Source organism: Schistocerca piceifrons, chromosome 7, assembly GCF_021461385.2.
Source record: "Schistocerca piceifrons isolate TAMUIC-IGC-003096 chromosome 7, iqSchPice1.1, whole genome shotgun sequence".
Lineage (NCBI taxonomy): Eukaryota > Metazoa > Arthropoda > Insecta > Orthoptera > Acrididae > Schistocerca > Schistocerca piceifrons.
In genome coordinates, this window is record NC_060144.1 from 336862724 (window position 1) to 336885112 (window position 22389).

Sequence of the window (22389 nt, forward strand, 5' to 3'; positions counted from 1 at the left end):
AGAGCGACAGGTATTCGACCCGGTATCTCGTCTGTACCAGAGCTGACGGGGAATCGTTTGTGTCTGTGAAGCCTCAGTTCTTTGTCGAACATTTAGAGGACAAGTTCGGGGAGGTGGAGGGCTTGTCCAAGATGCGGTCAGGGTCAGTCTTAATAAAAACGGCATCCTCTGCCCAGTCACGAGCCTTGCTCGCTTGTACGAAGTTGGGGGATGTTTCTGTTACTATCATCCCCCATAAAAGCTTAAATATGGTCCAGGGAATTATTTTTCACCGCGATCTCCTTTTACAGTCCGATGACGAGCTGCGCGCCAACTTAGAGCGACGAGGTGTACATTTCGTCTGGCATGTTCATCGGGGTCCGAGGGACAATCAGGTAGCTACCGGTGCCTTCATCTTGGCCTTCGAAGGTGATACATTACCAGAGAAGGTCAAGGTGATGGTCTACCGATGTGACATCAAACCCTATATTCCTCCCCCGATGCGGTGCTTTAAGTGCTGGAAGTTCGGTCACATGTCCTCTCGCTGTACTTCTAGCCTCACATGTCGAGATTGTGGACGCCCATCTCATCCCGATACTCCATGTGCTCCGCCTCCCGTCTGTGTCAACCGTGGAGAGCCTCATTCCCCTTTCTCGCCGGACTGCAGTATCTTACAGAAAGAACGCAAGATCATGGAATATAAGACCCTGGACCGACTGACTTACACTGAGGCTAAGCGGAAATTTGAACGGCTACATCCCGTGCGCGTGATGTCATCTTATGCCTCCACTGTCACTCCTGCTCCAGCTCCTTCAGCTGCAAGGTATACAGTCAGCTCTCAAGAGTCAGAGGACCTCACCTGCCCCCTTGACAATGGGGGCCCCTTCTCTCGCTGTTGCTCCCACACCATCTACCTCGGGAGCAGCACCCACTAAACCATCGGGGACACCAGTCCCCACTTCTAAGTCGGAGAAGCGTAAGTCTTCTTCGGCTTCTCTCGCTCGGAAGGGATCCCTTGGGTCACTCCCTTCCCAGGTTCCTACCAGCGGCACAGCAGACACCAACCAGTGGCTGAAGAAGCCACAGGTCGCTGGTCGACGGGCTTCGCGATCCTCTTCGGTCCCAGAGACTGACTCCAATAAGCCCTCTCACCAACGGCAACCAAAGGAACAGCGAGAGAAAACGACTTTGAAGACCCGTAAGTCCAAATCACCTGCGGTGGCACCTACTCCACCGCTACCTAAAAGCTCTGCGTCTGAGGATGAGGTGGAGATCCTTGCGTCCGCTGAGGACCTCGATCTCGCCGATCCCTCAGACGCAATGGATAGCACTTGCACGGGTGCTCCATCGGAGGCGGCAGGTGACCCAGCGGCGTAATCTGCCTTCCCAGTCCCGTCACGCCTTTCTCCGCAATGGACAATACCATCCTCCAGTGGAACTGCAGCAGTTTCTTCCACCATCTAGCTGAGCTCCGCCAACTTATCAGCCTTCACCCTTTCTTCTGCATTGCTCTTCAGGAAACTTGGTTTCCAGCAATGCGTACCCCCGCCCTCCATGGCTATCGGGGTTATTATAAGAACCGGGCAGCATATGAAAGGGTGTCTGGTGGCGTCTGCCTCTATGTCCTTCACACTCTGCACAGCGAGTCTGTCCCTCTCCAAACACCTTTAGAGGCTGTCGCTGTTCGGGTGTGGACGCCACAGGCTGTTACCGTATGCAGTCTTTACCTTCCACCGGATGGTGATGTCTCGCAGCATGTCCTGGCTGCGCTGATACCCCAATTGCCGCCACCTTTCTTGCTATTGGGCGACTTCAACGCCCATAACCCTCTGTGGGGTGGGTCAGTGGCAACAGGTCGAGGCGCCACCGTTTAGCATTTATTGTCGCAGCTCGATCTCTCGATTTTAAATGATGGTGCCTTCACACACTTCAGTGAGGCGCATGGCACGTACTCCGCCATTGACCTTTCAATCTGTAGCCCTAGCCTCTTACCGTCTGTCCAATGGAGTGTGCATGACGACCTGTGTGGTAGTGACCACTTTCCAATCTTTCTGTCACTACCACAGCGTCACTCTTCTGGGCGCCCTAGCAGATGGGCTATGAACAAGGCTGACTGGGACTTGTTCTCCTCCACTGCCGCTATTGAGCCTCTCTCTAATGGTGACATTGATGCGGTGGTTCAATCGGTCACCACCGGCATTGTTACTGCCGCCGAGTCTGCCATTCCCCGTTCCTCTGGGTCCCCTCGGCGGCGGACTGTGCCTTGGTGGTCGCCTGAGATCGCTGCAGCGATTAAAGATCCCCGGCGGGCGCTACAGCGTCACAAGCGACATCCCTGCATTGAACACCGCATCACCTTCAAATGGGTGCGTGCGCGGGCCTGCCGCCTTATCCGCCAAAGCAAGCAGGAGTGCTGGGAGCGGTATGTGTCCACCATTGGCCTCCGTGTCTCTCCATCGCAGGTCTGGGCCAAGATCCGACGCCTCTATGGCTATCGGACCCCTGTCAGCGTCCCTGCGCTCTCACTGAATGGAGCAGTTTGTACAGATTCCGGCGAAATTGCCAACAGCTTGGCAGAGCATTTTGCTCTTAGTTCCGCTTCTTCCAATTACCCACTGGCCTTCCGCTCCATTAAAGAGCGGCTAGAACGTCGGAACCTTTCGTTTCCCACCCACCACCCAGAATCTTACAATGCTCCATTCAGTGAGTGGGAATTTCGCAGTGCCCTAGCCGCTTGCCCTGATACCGCTCCTGGGCCAGATGGCATCCACTGTCGGATGCTGAAACACCTTTCAGTGGACTGCCAGCGGCGCCTCCTCGATCTTTACAACCGTCTTTGGGTCGAGGGGGAGTTTCCGTCGCAATGGCGGGACGGCATTGTCATCCCCGTTTTGAAACCTGGAAAGAACCCTCTGGAGGTGGACAGATACCGTCCCACTAGCCTCACCAACGTTCTTTGCAAGTTGCTTGAACGGATGGTGAGCCGGCGCTTGAATTGGGTACTGGAGTCTCGGGGCCTTCTGGCTCCGTCTCAGGGTGGGTTCCGTAAAGGCCGCTCCGCCACCGACAATCTGGTGAGCCTGGAGTCGGCCATCCGTACGGCCTTTGCCCGCCGTCAGCACCTGGTCGCTGTCTTTCTTGACATGCAGAAGGCGTACGATACGACATGGCGTCATCACATCCTTTCTACGCTTCATGGATGGGGTCTTCGGGGTCCTCTGCCGATTTTTATCCGCAATTTTCTGTCGTATCGTACCTTCCGCGTGCAAGTCGCGGCCTCGTATAGTTCCTCCCACGTCCAGGAGAACGGTGTGCCACAGGGTTCTGTTTTAAGTGTCTGCCTGTTTTTTAATAGCCATTAACGGGCTCGCTGCAGCAGTGGGAAATTCTGTCTCCACTTCCCTGTATTCTGACGACTTCTGCCTTTACTACAGCTCTACTGGCATTGCAGCTGTTGAACGTCGGCTACAGGGCACTATCCGCAAGGCGCACTCTTGGGCTGTAGCGCATGGTTTTCAGTTTTCGGCTGCCAAGACCCGCGTTATGCATTTCTGCCGGCGCCGAACAGTCCATCCTGATCCGCGGCTTTATCTTGCCGATGAACTCCTTGCTGTGGTGGGGACCCACAGGTTTTTGGGTGTAGTTTTTGATGCCCGGCTGACTTGGCTGCCTCAGATTCGGCAGCTTAAACAGGCGTGTTGGCGGCATCTAAATGCTTCGAGATGCTTGAGCCACACCCGCTGGGGCGCCGACCGATCTACCCTGATACGGCTCTACCAGGCGTTAATTCAGTCTCGTCTGGATTATGGGAGCCTGGCTTATGGCTCAGCATCCCCATCTGCGCTGCAGGTACTGGACCCAATCCTACACAACGGCATACGGCTTGCCACTGGTGCTTTCCGCACCAGCCCTGTGGACAGCATACTAGTGGAGGCAGGTGTCCCTCCCCTGCGGTTACGGCGCCAACGTTTGCTGGCCGCTTATGCTGCCCATGTTTTAAGCTTGCCTGGGCATCCAAACTATCGTCTCCTGTTCCCGCGATCGGTCGTCCATCTGCCAGAACGTCGGCCCCGGTCTGGTTGTACGATCGCGGTCCGCGTCAAAGAGCTTCTCTCCGGGCTTCGGGTTTTCACTGTTCCACCTCCTTTCCGGGCCACTTTGCGTACACCCCCATGGTGTGTTCCTCGCCCTTGCCTTCGGCTCGACTTGGTACAGGGCCCAAAGGACTCAGTCCCTCCAGAGGCCTTCCGCCGCCACTTTTATTCCATCCTGGTCATGTATCAGGGCTCTGGCATTGTTTACACTGACGGTTCGATGGTTGCTGGTCGTATCGGGTATGCGCTCACTCTAGGGGACCATTCCGAACAATGTTCCTTGCAGGATGGCTGCAGCATTTACACTGCTGAGCTGGTCGCCATCTTTCGTGCCCTAGAGTATATCCGCTCCTGCTCAGGTGAGTCCTTCGTTATCTGTAGCGATTCCCTGAGCGGTTTACGAGCTCTCGACCAGTGTTTCCCTCGTTCTCGTCTGGTGATGGCTATCCAAGAGTCCCTGCATACTCTTGCCCGTTGCGGCCGCTCTGTGGTCTTTGTGTGGGCCCCCGGTCATGTCGGTATCCCGGGCAATGAACATGTTGACCGCCTGGCGAAAGAGGCCACGAGTAAACCATCTCCGGATGTTGGCCTCCCAGAGACTGATTTGCGGGCAGTCCTCCGCCGAAAAGTTTTTGCGCTTTGGGACGCCGAATGGCGCGATCGGATCACGCCTAATAAACTCCGTGCCATTAAGGAGACGACGACTGTGTGGCGGTCATCCATGCGAGCCAACCGCAGGGACGCAGTCGTCCTTTGTCGGCTCCGCATTGGCCACTCCCGGCTGACACACGGTTATTTACTGCACCGGGAGGACCCTCCTCTATGTCGCTGCGGGGCGGCTTTGACAGTGGCGCACATTTTGTTGGCCTGCCCCCTTTTAGCTGTGGTCAGGCAGACATTTGCGCTACCTGATTCGCTCCCTGTTATGGCTGGCTTAGTTTTACGTTTTATTCGAGCAGGGGGTTTTTATCGTTTACTCTGAGTGTTTGTTCTGTTCTTTTGTGTTGATTTTGGCCATTGGCCTACGATTTTACACTGAGTTTTTAATGTGTTCTCGGTGGTTGGCTTTTCCTTTTTATCTCTATGGTCGGCCAACCACCGTCACTCTGTGTGATTTTAATTTGTTTTGTCTGATCTCTGTAGGAGTATTTCTTGTCCTGTGTCGTCTGACGTCTTTCCTGCTGTTCTTTTTTATTCTCTTTGGGTGGTTTTAATTTTTTTGGAAAAAGGGACTGATGACCGTCGCAGTCTGGTCCCATTAATCCCCCAAACCAAACCAAAACCTTGATAATGCCTCATGGCCAAAATTAGCTTAATAGCATGATTTTAATAAAGCTCAGTACGGCCTACAATGGGCAAAGTGTCACATGTCACTCTTTGCTGGCACTTTGACACCATTAAATTGCTCATCAAAAACAGACCACACTGTTTCCATGATTTTTTTGTCACACAACTTACAGCAATGAATACCTGATGCTCCAGGGTGGGTACCGTTGCCCCTTTTGCACTGCTGCAGTGCCAATGACACTGACACTGCCCACACTACACTCTGAACCAGTGTGGATCACGTGGCGGACGTACATGTGATGTGCATGTCACAGGGTGTGGTTATATGCATACATTCACCCCAATTGTATCTGCTTGTGTGGGCCACCCGTATTTGCCCCATCCTGTATGATACTGTGTGCAGAACTGGGATTCGTCTGTGTTATTTCAAGGGAAGCAGCAATGACGATTGCTATGCAGATGGACCTTGTTGCACCATGTGTCATCGCACTGTCTGCGTGTAGACTTGTCTTGCTGGAAACATGCCCATTTCATGGCACAAGATATGTGATGTTGCTGTACGCTCTTGCACAGCTAAGCAAACAATGCTCCTGTTGCCTGTGCCTCTATATGTGGGGCAGCTAAGATTGTGTGTGGCATTGATTGTGGCCTTCCTGAATCCAACTGTTCTATATTCACATATCAGTTGGAAACTCCCAACCAATTCAAGCACAAGCACCAGTATTGCGGAACAGTAAGCTGCCATCTCGATACATCACATTTCCGGTGCTGCCGGAAATGTGATGATTCTCTTTGTTACACAAGGCATAACACAATCATATCACAACCAAACAAAATTAATGTGCGAACTATGATGAGAAACCCACTTTATGTTTTTCTTATGTACAGAATATTGGTGGCAGTATTCTTACTAACTTTTATGGTTGCACTGAAATACTAATCATTAGCATATCTAGGTATGTAGTAGTACACTTGTACAGTTCATGTCTGATTGATGTTTGTTGCATACTGTCTTCATGCTGCTAGTTTTAATCGCTGTCAGTATACATTTGGAGGTAGTGATATGTATACTAACTTCCTTAAAAGGCTGCAAAAGAAGGTTCTTTGTGGTAGAGGGGGGGGAATGTGCACATATTTTGGACACCTTTGTTAGTTTAGTGGTTGCATTGTAAGAGATGAGGGGTCCCTGATGCATGCAAATCATTTCACTCTTAGAGGCACATTTTATGTTGCATAAACTTCATGTAATCTGCTTACCTCACTGTCCTGTATTAGCATTCAAGGAAAAAACTACACATCATACAAGTAAAGAAGTTACTACATAGATTCTATTTTTATTGTTGCTGTACAAAATGCAGTATTGTGGTTCTACATGTAATCTTACTGTACAGAATGCAATGTTGCCTCTCTAAAATCTTCAAAAGTTTCGGTGCTACGTATTCTTTATTTCTGGTTATTTCTTGTTCAGTGTATGTCTGTTTATTTTTCAGAACTGTTCTTTAAGTGCGGTATTTGTAATTTTACTCCTCCTTCATGTAAAAATATTTTACAGAAGTATTGTTGGAAACACCTCTTTTGACAACTTTCAGTATAAATAATGAATATGATACAAACATAATCTGTTCACCAGCATTGTGATACCACTGGTAACTGTGATGAGTTTTGCAATTTTTTTCATGAAAACAGATGAAATTATTCAATCCTCTCTCTGTTACAACCTACTTCTCCTCCTTTTTTTATGAAGTAAGATACAGTCTGCAAGTGCAAGTGCTGTAAATAACAGAATGAGAGTTCCGAAAATACCGGAGGAATGGCGGGGAAATAGGAATACTATATAAAACAGGTGGCACAAAAACAGGAAAGATTTTTTTCCAGTGAAGATGATGATGATGATAGGTGTGTTCATTTAGAACAAGGGATTCAGGTTGCAGCTGGCCCATCAACAGAGTAAATGAGAATCAGAGATATGTGTGAGATAAAGAACATTCCTGAATTTATCATTAATAAGTGAATTCATTGTTCATTGGGGGAAAAGACCCACTGGTGACAAGGCCGATAGTAGTTATGATTCAGTTTGAACGTTGTGACAGTTATCATTATTTTTTTGTGTAAATTTTAATAGTTCATTAACTATGTAAGTAAGGTCCTTGTGATCCAGATTTTAGGTGGATGTTTCAGCTGCCAGTAATATGAACATACAACCTTGTCGTGGCAGGTCAAAATAACTGGACAGTGTGAGAAGGCGATTGTGGATGCAGAGAAAAATGTTTATCTCCTCCAGTTTGTGTCAAACGACTGGGAGCTTATCTGATGTGAAGTAATAAGTGAGACCTTCTGCTAATGGAAGAAAGAAAATTCTTAAAAGTGAAAATTATGACAGATGTATCTTATGTAAAAATAGCACAAAGTGTGAAAAAGAAATCTTTTAAGATTGGGGGTTAGCATTATTACTTTTGATTGCTTAAAAGAAAGAATCACTTGAACAGATCATGAAGGCCCAACAGTACTGACCAGGGGCATGTGGTGAGCACACTGCTCTCCCGGCCATATGTCATCTTACAAGACCTTTAATTGCTTTATTTTCCTGTAATATCTCTTTTGTGGATCAATTTATCATCACAAATATTGTAGTAAAAGGAAAATGTTATTGTATTTTGTCATTTTATTACTGGTTGTTGCATGTCTTGTGAATAAACCATCGTAAATGAAACTCTGTTGGTTGAAATTAATAAATTTACAGTAGTTTATGGAACTGGCCATATTAAAGTAAACAACAATCAATACTGATAAACTTGAAGGGCCCGATGATTGGATAAAGTGGAAATGGGACATATCTATTGTGCTTTGTTCATGTGAACTCTGTGATTATTAATGATATCCACAAACTTGTGGTGTTGCCACAGGAACTGACAACTGAACGAAAAGCAACATATGCAAAATGGTGAAAGAATGTTGCAATAGCAATAAATCTGATAGCAGCTGTGCTAAGTAAACTAGTTGCTGAACTTGTATTAACGTGCAGTAATGGTAGAAATAGGGGACAACTACATGCGCCGTTTGAATGTAGCAGCTCATCCCATTTAAACATGTTAATGGAGACCTTTTCTTTTAGGGTGATGTGCAATGAAACCAAAATATATATTAGCTCTCATGTAGCTAAGCTACAAAAGTCATTTGTAAATCTAAATGAGGAATTAACAAACCATAAAGGGAGTACGTTGTCTGATAGAATGTTAAATAGGTGAATCTTATCTACAGCAGGAAAGGAATATGGTAGTTATAAATATCTCTGTGACACAATAACTTCAGAAAACCAGGATTTTAATTTACTCACTAAAACTGTGAACTATTGAATTGCATGAACAAAGTACAATAGAATCAGGTGCATCTGTAATTTCTAATGCATCAAAAGGGAACAAAGTAAGTCATAAGAAAATAGCAAAAGAGTGAGCAAAGCAAAAATTTGTGTGTGGTAAATGGAAACAACTAGGCCATTGGGACTACAGAACGTCTATGAAACACTCGTGACAGCACTAACACGTGGGAAGAGGAGAAGGTGAGCAGAAACACTGCATTTATTTAATGCACATGGTGTGTGTACAGGAAACTACATTAATGCAAATAAATGGTATGTGACAGTGGTGCAACAAAGCATATCACTGTGAATAAAAAGTACTTTGTTTCATACAGTGAATTTGATCGTGATGATGATTTCCTTGGGAAAATAATGTGCTTTATGTATGTGTTTGGTCAAGGAAAAGTTTATAGCAAAATTAGAAAAAAACAGTGACTGGTACAGTGCTAGAACGGAAAATGTTTTCTCTCTGCCTGATGCATGTGCTCATAATGTTATCAGTCAGAGCATCTACATGCAGTGAATGCAGTATAATGTTTTACTGTAAAACCTTTCAGATTTGGGAAAAAGCCAACAAGGACATTGTGATGGCAGGCTATTTGGAAACAACTGAGTGTGTATTGAATATGCACGTTATCGGATCAGAAAAGAGCAATCGGTTGGATCTTGTGACACCTTGTGAAACACTGCATGCACATAAAATATCCTTCAAATAATGAATGCAGTTACTGGTGACTTAATCCATGCAAATGTTAGTGGACCAAATAGCACAGAATCATTCAAAGATGCTCAATGGAAAGCGTTTCTGAAGAAGAGAAATTTGTTAACATCGAGTATAGATTTAAGTGTCAGGAAGTCGTTTCTGAAAGTATTTGTATGGAGTGTAGCCATGTATGGAAGTGAAACACGGACGATAAATAGTTTAGACAAGAAGAGAATAGAAGCTTTCGAAATGTGGTGCTACAGAAGAATGCTGAAGATTAGAGGGGTAGATCACATAACTAATGAGGAGGTGTTGAATAGGATTGGGGAGAAGAGGAGTTTGTGGCACAACTTGACGAGAAGAAGGGACCGGTTGGTAGGACATGTTCTGAGACATCGAGGGATCACAAATTTAGTGTTGGGGGGGGGGGGGCAGTGTGGAGGATAAAAATCATAGAGGGAGGCCAAGAGATGAATACACTAAGCAGATTCAGAAGGATGTAGGTTGCAGTAGGTACTGGGAGATGAAGAAGCTTGCACAGGATAGAGTAGCATGGAGAGCTGCATCAAACCAGTCTCAGGACTGAAGACCACAACAACAACAACAACAACAACAACAGTCAGAATTTTCTTTCTGAAACATAAAAATTAAGCATACAATCGCTTAAATAATTTCTAAATGAAACCCAAACTAATGGTCATACCATTAAACAATGGAGACAGAGAACTTAATAACAAGTATGCCAAGGAATTGCTCAGAGATAAGGAAACAGAATTACTGATTCCCCCACACACTACACCTGAACAAAATGATTTGGCCAAATATGGAAACAAAACACTGACTGAGGCTGCAAGTGTGATGCAGGGTGCAAGTGAACTACTGAAAGGATTGGGGGGTTATAATGCAGCAGTCTCTATCTTAAATCGTGCTGCGAGGTCTTCAGTTGCAGACACAGCCCCTTATGAGCTTTGGTAAAATCAGCAGTAGGAAAACTTGAGCACCTCAGAATTTTTGGCACAGATTACTATGTTCACATAAAAAAATATTTCCATTCCAAGTTTGTTGACAAGGCTGTCTGTGGATAATTTGTTGGGCATGTCAGTGACAAAAATTTTTAGATAACTTGTGTATGTCAACGACAAAGACGGTTTAGAGTCTGGATTCCTTCAAAAATGAGGGTAGGATTGAGTCATGATGTAAAATTTAAGCCAGGAGCAGTTGGTACTCGCCATAGTGATAATGTTGAATGTGATATTTCTTGGCATGAATTCGTAGACCTGAAACAGCCAGGTGTGCTACCTGTAGTAAAAGGAGGTAAATGTCATAGGCAGTCAGCTTACTGAGGAAACCAAAAAAGTGTCAGGTGACTGTAACAGCCAACAGACTTCCTAAAAGCAAAATTTGTAAATCTGAAGACGATAAACTGAAAAACATAAAACACAAAAGAAGTTAGCCTGGGTGGAAAGTCGTAAATTCTTGATATAAACAGAAGCTGGTGCTGATGAACAGAAAGATCTAAACTGTTTCTCTGAAGCATTGCAGTCAAATGAGACAGAAAAATGGCAAGGTATTAATGAAGATAGCAGTTGCTTGAGAGAAACAGTCTGTGGGTGTTAGTTGAACATCCTAAAAATGCCAAAATATTGCAGAATCACTGAGTTCTACATAAAAAAAATTGCAAGTGTTGGAAGTCATGAAGAAAGCAGGCTTTCAATACATTGAGCAGGTCCTTGTGTGTTTTATCACAAAAATTATGAAAATATACTTTATGTAATGATGATGTCGTAATTGTTGGCAATGACTATGAAGAAACTGCTGCTTTCCTGAATACTTTACAATGTGAATCTGATATAACAATCAGTACCCTTAACAGCTTCCTTAGCATAAAAATAAACCAAAATGAAGATTGAGCAATTATGATAAGTCAAGAAAAAATACACAAAACAAATACTGAAAAGGTTTACAATGTCTTAATCTAGTATGATCTCAACTCCAAATGTATTATTTGTTAGAGAATATTTGATTGATTTTTTTCCCTTTTGGGGGAAGAAAATAAAAAAATGTAAACTGTTATTCCATGGTATTTTGAAATATCCTTGATGTTTTATGGAAAATCTTTATAATTTGTTTTGTTATTGAATAGTTCATATCATGTGAATAAAATGTTCTTAAATGAAACTGTGTTAGTTGAACGTATTAATTTTGCAACAACAACAACACCACACACACACACACACACACACACACACACACACAAAGTTACTTGTATCAAACCCATCCTGTGCTAATGAATGTAAATACAGAAGTGGAGTTCTTATGAATCCCAGTGAGTACCGCCAACTGGAGAGAATAAGTTCCTGTTGAGATGTTACCAAGCCCACCGTATGATCTCAGCAGGCATGCTAATAAATAAAATGGCCATATAAAATCAGTTACGGTATATTTGCCAAAATAAGTGAAAAGATTATGCAAAAAGCCCCAAAAACATTTACAAAGTAATATGGAATACATTGCCAAAACTTACAGAGTCAGTTGCTGTTTAAAAGTACAGTTAGTATCTTATTGAAATGAAGACAGTTGTATAGGTTCATGAGTCCTAAAATCTGTAGAGTTGAGTCATTTCTTGTATGGGTTTGGGGAATGTCATTCGCTGTATCAACTTTGCTCTGCTTAAAACCTTGGAATATTTCCTGTGTGAACATTAATGAAATAAATTGTACTTGATGTGCTCTACCACTAAGTTTCATGTTAAAGAATCAGGTGATAACCTGTAACTAAGTTCATGATTGTTAAGAGGTGTTACAGCTGTGACTCCTCCTGGGTATATGAGGCCACATCAAGCTTTGCTTTACTTCATCCGAAATTCCTTTGATTCACTCATGTCCCTCTGGAATAATAAAGTGTGTGAAATTCATTCATCAGAGTATGTTGTGAGTGTACAGTGCTTTGCTGTTCCTTTTTTATGGCTTGACCATGTTGATATTGGATTTCAAATACCCTGCACACTGACATCCAGCTGATTTTGCTGTGCTGAAGTTGCTGACCTTTCAAATTTCAGCAGAAACTTCTTATTCCATATCGTATTCATAATTTCTACATTTACTTTCAAGTTTATAGTTCGAGGGTGGTTCCCTATTTGGAAAACTGCCATTCAGATGACCTTTTGAAATGTAAATAAGTTCCATAAACATGCCTTATATATTCTTACTTTCCTATATTGTTATTTTGTAAGTATTAACTCATTCTTCTCAGGTGCTGGCATTTCATTTTATGTTGTTGTTGTAACTGTTCATGTCTCAGTTGCCACTGAAATTGAATGAATATTTGCACCCTTCTGAAACCAGAATCGGAGATGCCATTGCATTTTATTGCTGAATGACTTTTAATGATTTTTTTAAGACTGTGTGCTGTAGCCATCCCATCAAGTATCTTGCCTGAAACATCTGGCAATTTTTGCATGTTTATGGCTGCATGTAGAAACTAATCCTATATGCTAGTTCTTGTAATGTAGCCTATGTGTCACCTTACATATAACAGTAATGTTGCACAAGTAGGAGATCAGTGCTTGTTAATAAATGATGTTCTGTGAACAATTTGCTGAGAACTAAACCAATAAAAATATAAAGTTCCTTGCAGTTTTATTGTACTTACATTAGCTATAAAACAGTATTTGTATCTAATTACCCCCATTTTTTAGTTGCATATAGATGCTACATCGGAATCATCATGTGGAGATGAAAAGAGAGAGGAAGATTTCTTTGCAGAACATACCAATATGGAGTCTGTTCAATATGGTGATCTAGAAGAGGAGCAGCCACATGAAGTGAGTTGAAGTTACCAAATACTCATCAGTTGTGTTAATATGTATGTGTTCCTCTGAGACTGAGTTCCTGTAAGTTGCATAAGCTCTTGTAAATTTCATGTGATTAACAGACTGCACCAGGACAAAGAGTTTTAACAGTATAAAATCCAAGAAAGAAAGGAACAAAGAGGAAAAAATGACTAGGCCGGGAAGAAACTTGTACTTACGAAGTGGCAGCAGACTAATTGCAAACTAATAAAAAGCTTTACAATCAAAACAATAAATTTTGAGCTTCCTATTACACTTTCTAAGTAACTAACCTGACCTGGGTACCTTTTCTACTTATGTGTTACGCATATCTCATTAATTCTTTTTGCCTGTATTAAGGAATATGGCATTTCTGACAGCGTTTGTGTGTAGTAAGTCCTTTGGTGCTACCTGTTAAGTAGAGCTGTTTCCACGATCTTCATTTAGTTGTAATTTCATCATTTAAATGTTGCAAATTTTGTTATTGTAAAAGTGTCTTCAGCAATATCCAGATGTGCTGTTCCATGTGTTGTGACTTTTTCATATTACATCCAGTATGTAATATGGATGTGAAACAATATAACAACACCTTGTTATCTAAGCTGTAACGACAATGATTACTTCAAAGGTTATTTTTAGGGTAACGATGTAGGAGGTGAACTAATTCCTGCCATTCGATTTCGCTGCAGATAATTCAGGTCTTTGATCAATGCTACTAGTGCTCAAGCTTGTAAAATATTTTTTTTTAAATAATTTTATAAATCTTTAGCTGCACCTTTCTGTTAATGAGTGTGGACTTAGATTTAAGGTTAGCAGGGTGTTTAAGAATAAGCTTTATCAGGCTATGAAAACGTAACTGATTGTGAAATAAAAATAAGCAATGAAGGTCATCTGTTTCAAAGTACACATCATTGCACCTCTGTAAAATTAAAACCTGCTGCTGGGTAAGATCCAGTACCAAGTTTCTCTACCCTGCCCATTCTAATACGTGTGGATCCCTCTTGGCCTGCTGTCCACGAGGCACTCGAGACATTGCTGCTGATGCCTGTCCTATTTTTCAACGGCAGTTGTCATGAGGTTACCCAATGTGTGAGGAGGGTTCCTGTGATGTCACACTGTTAAGTTTCAACTGATTGCAAGCATGCTCGGTGGGGTTCATGGTCAGCAGACACCACAGGCCATTCCATTGTGCAAAAAGTATAGAAACAAAAAAGTTTTGTGTAGAGAAACATATAGAAGCATGTGCCTGTGAGCTTAAATTAAATAAAGGCACATTTATAATTGTAACTGTATATAGGTCCCCATCAGGAAATTTTCATCTATTTCTGAAAAATTTGGACTCCTTGTTGTGCTATCTGTCAGACAGGGGGAAGCAAATTATTATTTGTGGGGACTTCAATGTAGATTCTCTGAAAAAGGGTAATAGGAAAAATGACCTTGAAGTATTACTCGGTTCTTTCAATTTGACACCTGTTATTGATTTTCCTACTCGGGTGGTAAAGGATAGCAGCTCACTGATAGGTAACTTCTTTATAGACCAAGATAAGTTTAACCAGATAAATGCTCAGCCTGTTGAGAATGGTCTTTCTGATCATGGTGCACAGCTAGTTACAATATATGACATAGCTCCATTCAGCAATACTAAACAGTCCTCCAAAGTAGTACGTTCAGTCAACGATTTAACAATTGCAAATTTCAGGGAAAGCCTACAGCAGTTAGACTGGGATGAGGTGTACCGTGAACCTGATGCCAATTTAAAATATAATTTATTTCACGACATTTTTGTAAATGCATTTGAAAACTGCTTCCCCAAGAAAATAGTTAAATATACTCGTAAGAAACCTTGTAACAAACCATGGCTTACTAAGGGTATAAAAATATCTTGTAACCGGAAAAGGGAAATGTATCTGACAGCAAGAAAGAGTAGTGACCCAGAAACTATCAAAAATTATAAAAACTACTGTGTTATATTAAGAAAAGTTATTAAAAAATCCAGGAGTATGTGTATCATGTCTGAAATCAGCAACTCTGATAATAAAATTAAAACAATTTGGAATATTATTAAAAGAGAAACAGGTCAACCAAGAGCAGAGGAAGACAGTATTACCATCAAATTGAATGAAAACTTTACGAACAAAAAGTCAGAAGTTGAAAATATTTTTAATAATCATTTTCTAAATGTTGTGGATATAGTAGGATCCAGGTGTTCATTAGAAGATGCTAGGCTGTTAATGGAAGAGGCCATACCTATGCAATTTGATACAATTGAAATCTCACCCACTTCTCCCTCTGAAATTAGGAAAATAATAAACTTGCTTAAAAGCAAAAACTCACATGGAATTGATGGCATTTCCAGCAAAATACTAAAAGCTTGTTCTCAACAGATAAGTAAGATTCTCAGCCACCTGTGTGATAGCTCTCTGGAACAGGGCATTTTCCCTGATAGACTGAAATATGCTATTGTTATACCTTTGCATAAAAAGGGGGATAGATCTGATGTCAACAATTACCGTTCAATCTCCCTTCTAACAGCTTTATCCAAAAATTTTGAGAAAGTAATGTATTCAAGAGTAGCTTCACATATCTGTAAAAATGAAGTACTAACAAAATGTCAGTTTGGTTTCCAGAAAGGTTTTTCAACAGAAAATGCTATATATGCTTTCACCAGTCAAATTTTGAATGATCTGAATAACCGAACACCACCCATTGGGATTTTTTGTGATCTCTCAAAGGCTTTTGATTGTGTAAATCATGAAATTCTGCTAGACAAGCTCAAGTATTGTGGCATGAGTGGGACAGTGCACAAATGGTTTAATTCGTACCTAACTGGAAGAGTGCAGAAAGTTGAAACAAGTAGTTCTCGTAACATGCAAAGATCAGCACATTCCTCAAACTGGGGAACTATCAAGAATGGGGTTCCACAAGGGTCAGTCTTGGGTCCTTTGTTGTTCTTATTATATATTAATGACTTGCCATTCTGTATTCATGAAGAGGCAAAGTTAGTTCTCTTCGCTGATGATACAAGTATAGTAATCACACCTGAGAAACAAGAATTAACTGATGAAATTGTCAATACTGTCTTTCAGAATATTACTAAGTGGTTCCTTGTAAACGGACTCTCACTGAATTTTGATAAGACACAGTACATACAGTTCCGTACAGTGAATGGTATGACGCCATTAATAAATATAGACCTTAATCAGAAGCATATAGCTAAGGTAGAATATTCCAAATTTTTAGGTATGTCCATTGATGAGAGATTAAATTGGAAGAAACACATTGATGATCTGCTGAAACATTTGAGTTCAGCTACTTATGCAATAAGGGTAATTGCAAATTTTGGTGATAAACATCTTAGTAAATTAGCTTACTACGCCTATTTTCACTCATTGCTTTCATATGGCATCATATTTTGGGGTAATTCATCACTGAGGAATAAAGTATTTATTGCACAAAAGCGTGTAATCAGAATAATAGCTGGAGTCCACCCAAGATCATCCTGCAGACATTTATTTAAGGATCTAGGGATATTCACAGTAGCTTCTCAGTATATATACTCTTTTATGAAATTTGTTATTAACAACCAAACCCAATTCAAAAGTAATAGCAGTGTGCATAACTACAATACTAGGAGAAAGGACGCTCTTCACTATTCAAGATTAAATCTAACTTTGGCACAGAAAGGGACGAATTATACTGGCACTAAAGTCTTTGGTCACTTACCAAATAGTATCAAAAGTCTGACAGATAACCAACAAGTATTTAAGAAGAAATTAAAAGAATTTCTGAATGACAACTCCTTCTACTCCATAGAGGAATTTTTAGATATAAATTAAGAAAAAAAAGAAAAAAAAACAAAAATATTAAAAAAATAATTAAAAAATAAAATAAAAAAAATAAAAATAAAGAAAAACAAAAAACACAAAAAAAATTGTTTTATTAACTTAAGTATGTTGTTAAATTAACCTAATTATGTCATGTATTGGAAAATTCGACTCGTTCCACATCATTACGAAATATCGTATTCATGATCCATGGAACTAGTATTAATCTAATCTAATCTAAGTTGATGCTTGCCCCCTGGAGGAATGGATTCATGGAGGATCCTGAGCCAATACTGCACAGATCTCAAATTATACTGGAAAGTGATGAGCTATTTGATACACACACCTGATACTGGTCCAAAAACTAGCTGCCCATCTCCATGCATAACCTGAAACTGCATGCATGAGCTACACATTGGTACCTGGTTATCCTCATACTATTCTGTGGCAGTCATCAATCGTCAGCAAATTCTGTCTTAGGGCACCATGTCGCTGGAGAGGGAGGAGTGGGGGGGGAAATCATGTAGACGTGGTAGCATACTGTCTGAGTCAACACAGCCATCTCAAATGCTTCCAAAAAAAGGCAGAGTGGTGTTCTGTTACTTTTTCCATGGGCTACTTAAAGGACATAATGAGGCATAATTTACAGGTATATGTCGGCAGCTGGTGGTATTACATAGATAACCATTACTAGATCTTTAATGTTTTGTGTGTCACAATAGTGATTGAAAGTCAGAATGCCATCACTGTTGTGTATGCCAAATTACTGTGCACATGGTTTAACCCTTAACTGCTCTAGTGGGGCCCCGGAGAACCCCAGATGATAGAATACAATACATAGTACGTGAACAGAACAACAGATGGCACCTGTGTTCTTGGTAATCTTCAGTGACGTGCTGCCTTTTAACGCAGAGTGTTGAATGCCGTGTTTCCAGTATTAATGTGTGAGACAAAGAAAAAGAGGTCTCAGAATACCCCACCAGAGTATTAACGTAAGTTGTTTTTGACTATCTCAATTAGTGTTTTACCCGACTGAAATCTTAGAGTACTTCAAAAACAGCACACTTTCCATGATAACGTTAATTGTTAAGGTTATGTGAGTATGAATGCATTATTTTTCAGAATGGCATCATCGAGGTCATTAACAGATGATGAGTTGGAAAGAATAGTGAATGATCCTACATTTTTGCAATCTGATGAGGATACCACAGCAGATGAGGATGAATTTATACTAAGTGATAATGATTCCACCTCTGAAGCTACATCAGAAAGTAGTTGTGAAGAATCAGATGAAGAGGCATGTATTAGACCTTCTGCTGACAAATATTTTTTCGGAAAAAAGCATTGCTACAAGTGGTCAAAAGAAGCTCCTCCTACAACTCATACCCGTGCTCACAATATAGTTATTCATCTTCCAGGTGGTAAACGTGAAGCAAACACGATTGATTCAACTGACATATTATCTGCTTGGGAACTGTTCATTAGTGAAGATTTATTGCAACTAATACTCACCAATACAAATGTCTAGATACATGACATGTCAAACAAATACAGAGCTCCTAAGCCAGCGTTCATAAAGCCGCTAGATATAATAGAACTGAAAGCATTTCTGGGTCTGCTTTACTTATCTGGAGTAATGAAATCCAATCACAAAAATGTTGTTGGGCTTTTTGCTAATGATGGAACTGGTCGTGATGTGTTTCGAGCCACTATGAGCGTTCAGAGATTTTTATTCATTTTGTCTTGTTTGCGATTCGATTGTGCTGCTACAAGAGATGCTAGGAAGGCTGATGACAGACTTGCAGCTATTAGAGATGTGTGGGAACTCTTTATAGACAAATGTCAAAAGTATTATACTCCAGGAGCGTACGTGACAATCAATGAAATGTTAGTACCCTTTAGTGGTAGGTGCAAATTTCGCATGTATATGCCCAAGAAGCCAGCCAAATACGGCCTCAAAGTTATGTGCCTTTGTGACTCACGAACATTTTATTTATGCAATGCATTTGTTTACACAGGAAAAGGGACAAATAAAAGTACATTATCGATCCCAACACAGGGTGTTTCGAAATTAACAACACAAATTGAGGGAAGCAATAGACATGTGACAGTAGACAATTGGTTCATGTCACTTGAACTCTGTGATCAGCTAGAAGCCAAAAAGTTGACTGTCTTAGGCACTCTAAAGCAAAATAAACCGCAGATCCCAGAAGAATTCAAACCAAACAGAAAGCGCCCAGTAGAATCTGCATTATTTGAGCATAATGAAGGAAAGACAATTTGTTCTTACGTTCCTCGGAAAGGTAGAGCTGTTGTGTTGCTTTCATCTATGCATCACGATCAGAAAATTAGTACTCAACAGAAAAAACCTGAAATGATCATTGATTACAATGCCACAAAAGGAGGAGTGGACACACTGGACCAAATGTGCGCCAACTATTTGTTATCACGGCGAACATGCAGATGGCCAATGTCTGTATTTTATGCCATTCTAAACATAGTAGGAGTCAATGCTCCTGTCTTGCTTCAGTGCACCAAACAACTTGACGAAACAAATTATTTAAAAAGAAGAGAATTGCTACAAATGCTTGGAATGGATTTAGTAAAGCCCCATATACAACGTCGAGATGTCCGACCCCTTTCTCGTGAACTGCGAGACGTTGTTGTTAAACTTGGTGGTACTCCTCTTACCTCAACATCTTCAGAGCCAGAACCCATGAGGAAAGCAAGATGCTACATGTGTGCAAGAAATGTGGACAAGAAAACTAAAATGGTGTGTGAAAAATGCTCAAAACATGTTTGCCCCCAACCACAGATTTTCATTGTGCCAAAATTGTTTGTAATCATATCTCAAATATGTAAAAATGTTTATAATATTCAGTGATAAAAGTGCAATTCAAAATAAAATTTCCTTAAATTACAGTTTCGTTTTTCTTATTGGGGTACTCCGAGACCCCACTAGAGTATTAGTGTATGAGCATTTCACTAGAGTAGTTAAGGGTTAAGCTTTAAAAGACTCATTGAAGTACGTTAACGCACTGACAGTATACACAAGCTACAATGCCCCATTCATGATTTGCACCCCTTTGAGAATGCAGATTTACTTTTATCACTGTTATACAGATACCGCTCACGACGACTTCCTGCAGTCAAAGAAATATTGAGAAAGAGATTTCTGACAACAATATTTGTGAGGATGGTACAAAAGTTTTTTCAGTAGTATATCTACCAGTCTCTTTTTCTCACGAACACTACTGGAAACTAGCTGACTTGAACTGCAGGGTTGTGATCAGTCATCCCTCTTGAGACTGTCACCATCATTACACTGTGTTTTGTGGTGTCGGACTTCATGTGTTATCATTAACACTTCATTCCATGGTTAATTCATTATAGTATATCTGTTTTTATCATTAGCTAAGCTGCTACATACCAAATAGAATCTTAAGATTTTAATATACAGATCACTCTTTAAGAGTGTTTGCAAAACAATGGATGATACTTGACAGACAGTTTCAAAACAGGTTAAGTCAATAAGTGGTGTCATTTTCTATTCATAAATTTAGTTTTTCGAGCCTGTGACTGTCTTTGACATTTTGCTGTTATTTCTGTTGGTCATTAGACTGCTAGAAGAAATGGCAGTGCCTCTGGAGCTGCAAATGTTAATCGTGGTGAACCAAACGTCAATGCCATTCTCGCACCTGAGGGCAATGAGAAACTCCAAGAAAGGAAATCAACCATTGGCACACGTAAGCCTCAGGCTAAACGAAGCACTGTAAGTCAGAGGATAAATTAAGTCACAGAAATTAGTATTTATGGTCAAAATACATTTTCCTAATAGCTCTTCTGTTTGGTGTAGCTTGGTGGAAAGAAAGGTGGTCTGGGAGCACAGAAAGTAAACGCAAATTTTGCTGAAATTGAAAAGGAAGCAACAATGGCAGATCAGCTAAAATTGCAAGCAGCCGAAGAAGCAAAACTAAATGCTGAGAAAGCTGCAGAAGAGGAGGAGAAGCGGGTATATAAACATTCCTTTTTGTGATTCATGTTCTTTGTCCTGCAAAGCTAATTACTTACACTATACTGAGTTCCATTTCTGTATCAGAATTGTGTTTCATGAAAATAAATTACGGAACTTGATATAAAAAGTCAATACATTTATTATTTGGTAATCTTCTGTTTCTGTAGATGTTGTCAATGCGGTTGGCGTACAAGGATCTGAGTCTACAACAGAAGAAACAGGAGGAAAAGTTGAAACAAGTTGACCCAAAGAAGGCAGAACAGGTTGAACGCCTTGGAATGGGCTTCACTTCACGAATGTAATTTACAGAAATATTCAATTATTTTTAGAATTTAATATTGCCTTTCTTATGTTCTCTGACTCAGCAATGATTTTGTATTTTGTAATGTAATATGAAGTAAGGAAGATCAGAGTTCAGTGTCCTATCAGCAGTTAGGTCAGTAGAGATGGAACACAAGCTCGGTTTAAAAAAGGATGGGAAAGGAAATGAGCCATGCCTTTTCAATGGACTCGTCCCTGCATTTGCATGGATTGATTTAGGAAAATCACAGAAAATGTAAATCTGGATGGCTGGGAAGGGATTTGAACAGTTGCTCTCCCAATTGCAAGTCATGTGTGCTAATCACTGTCTCGCCTTCCTTGGTGTAATGTGATATGAAATTCAATATCTAGATACTGGCATTTCCTGAAATAAGATTCTGTATCAAACAATGAAAAGTCCAGGATGGAATAGCAACAGTATGGAAAGGATAGATTGAAACTCGCCACATAGAGGTAGCAGTGTTATGAAAAACACTCTGCAACTCAGTGCGTCCCCTATATCATAAGATTCTGTATCAAATACTTCTGACATCTGTCTGGATATCATGAGTTTTTAATGTTAATGGTATTTACTTTTACCAGAAATGGTGAAGCAATTTTTAGATTTTACAACAAATGGTTCTAGATACACTGGCAACTATTTGATATCCATTACATGTTCTACCTGTCTTCAAACTATACTGAATTGATACATCTCTCTGTGTAACAGGTGCAGAATTATAGGTTGGCTTGTGAAGATTTTTTGAGGGGGGGGGGGGGGGGGGGCTGCACCCATACCCGCATCGTCCCTATTCCTTGGTCCTGCTTGGTATACCCATGCATTGCTGTATGTCAAATTGTAACTTTTTCAGACATACAGATAGCTTGTTTTTGAAAATGTATTTTGTCCTTCAAAACCTCTATTTTACTCTTCTATTTATATCATTTGCTGACCATTTAGTCAGTCTTGTAATGGCTCTAAATACAAAACCTGTCTCTGGTT

At 41.1% G+C, this 22389-nt stretch overlaps 1 protein-coding gene across 4 annotated transcripts in view; it reads left to right on the plus strand.

Annotated features, from left to right (window-relative positions):
• LOC124804890 (ADP-ribosylation factor GTPase-activating protein 2) overlaps nucleotides 1-22389 on the plus strand; it is an 85734-nt gene that overhangs the window by 34958 nt on the left and 28387 nt on the right. For all 4 annotated transcript variants that reach the window (XM_047265259.1, XM_047265261.1, XM_047265262.1 and 1 more), the window contains 4 exons: nucleotides 13116-13241; nucleotides 20691-20843; nucleotides 20928-21083; nucleotides 21254-21384. In XM_047265259.1, the coding sequence (XP_047121215.1) occupies nucleotides 13116-13241; nucleotides 20691-20843; nucleotides 20928-21083; nucleotides 21254-21384 (566 nt within the window). The remainder of the gene's footprint in view (nucleotides 1-13115; nucleotides 13242-20690; nucleotides 20844-20927; nucleotides 21084-21253; nucleotides 21385-22389) is intronic.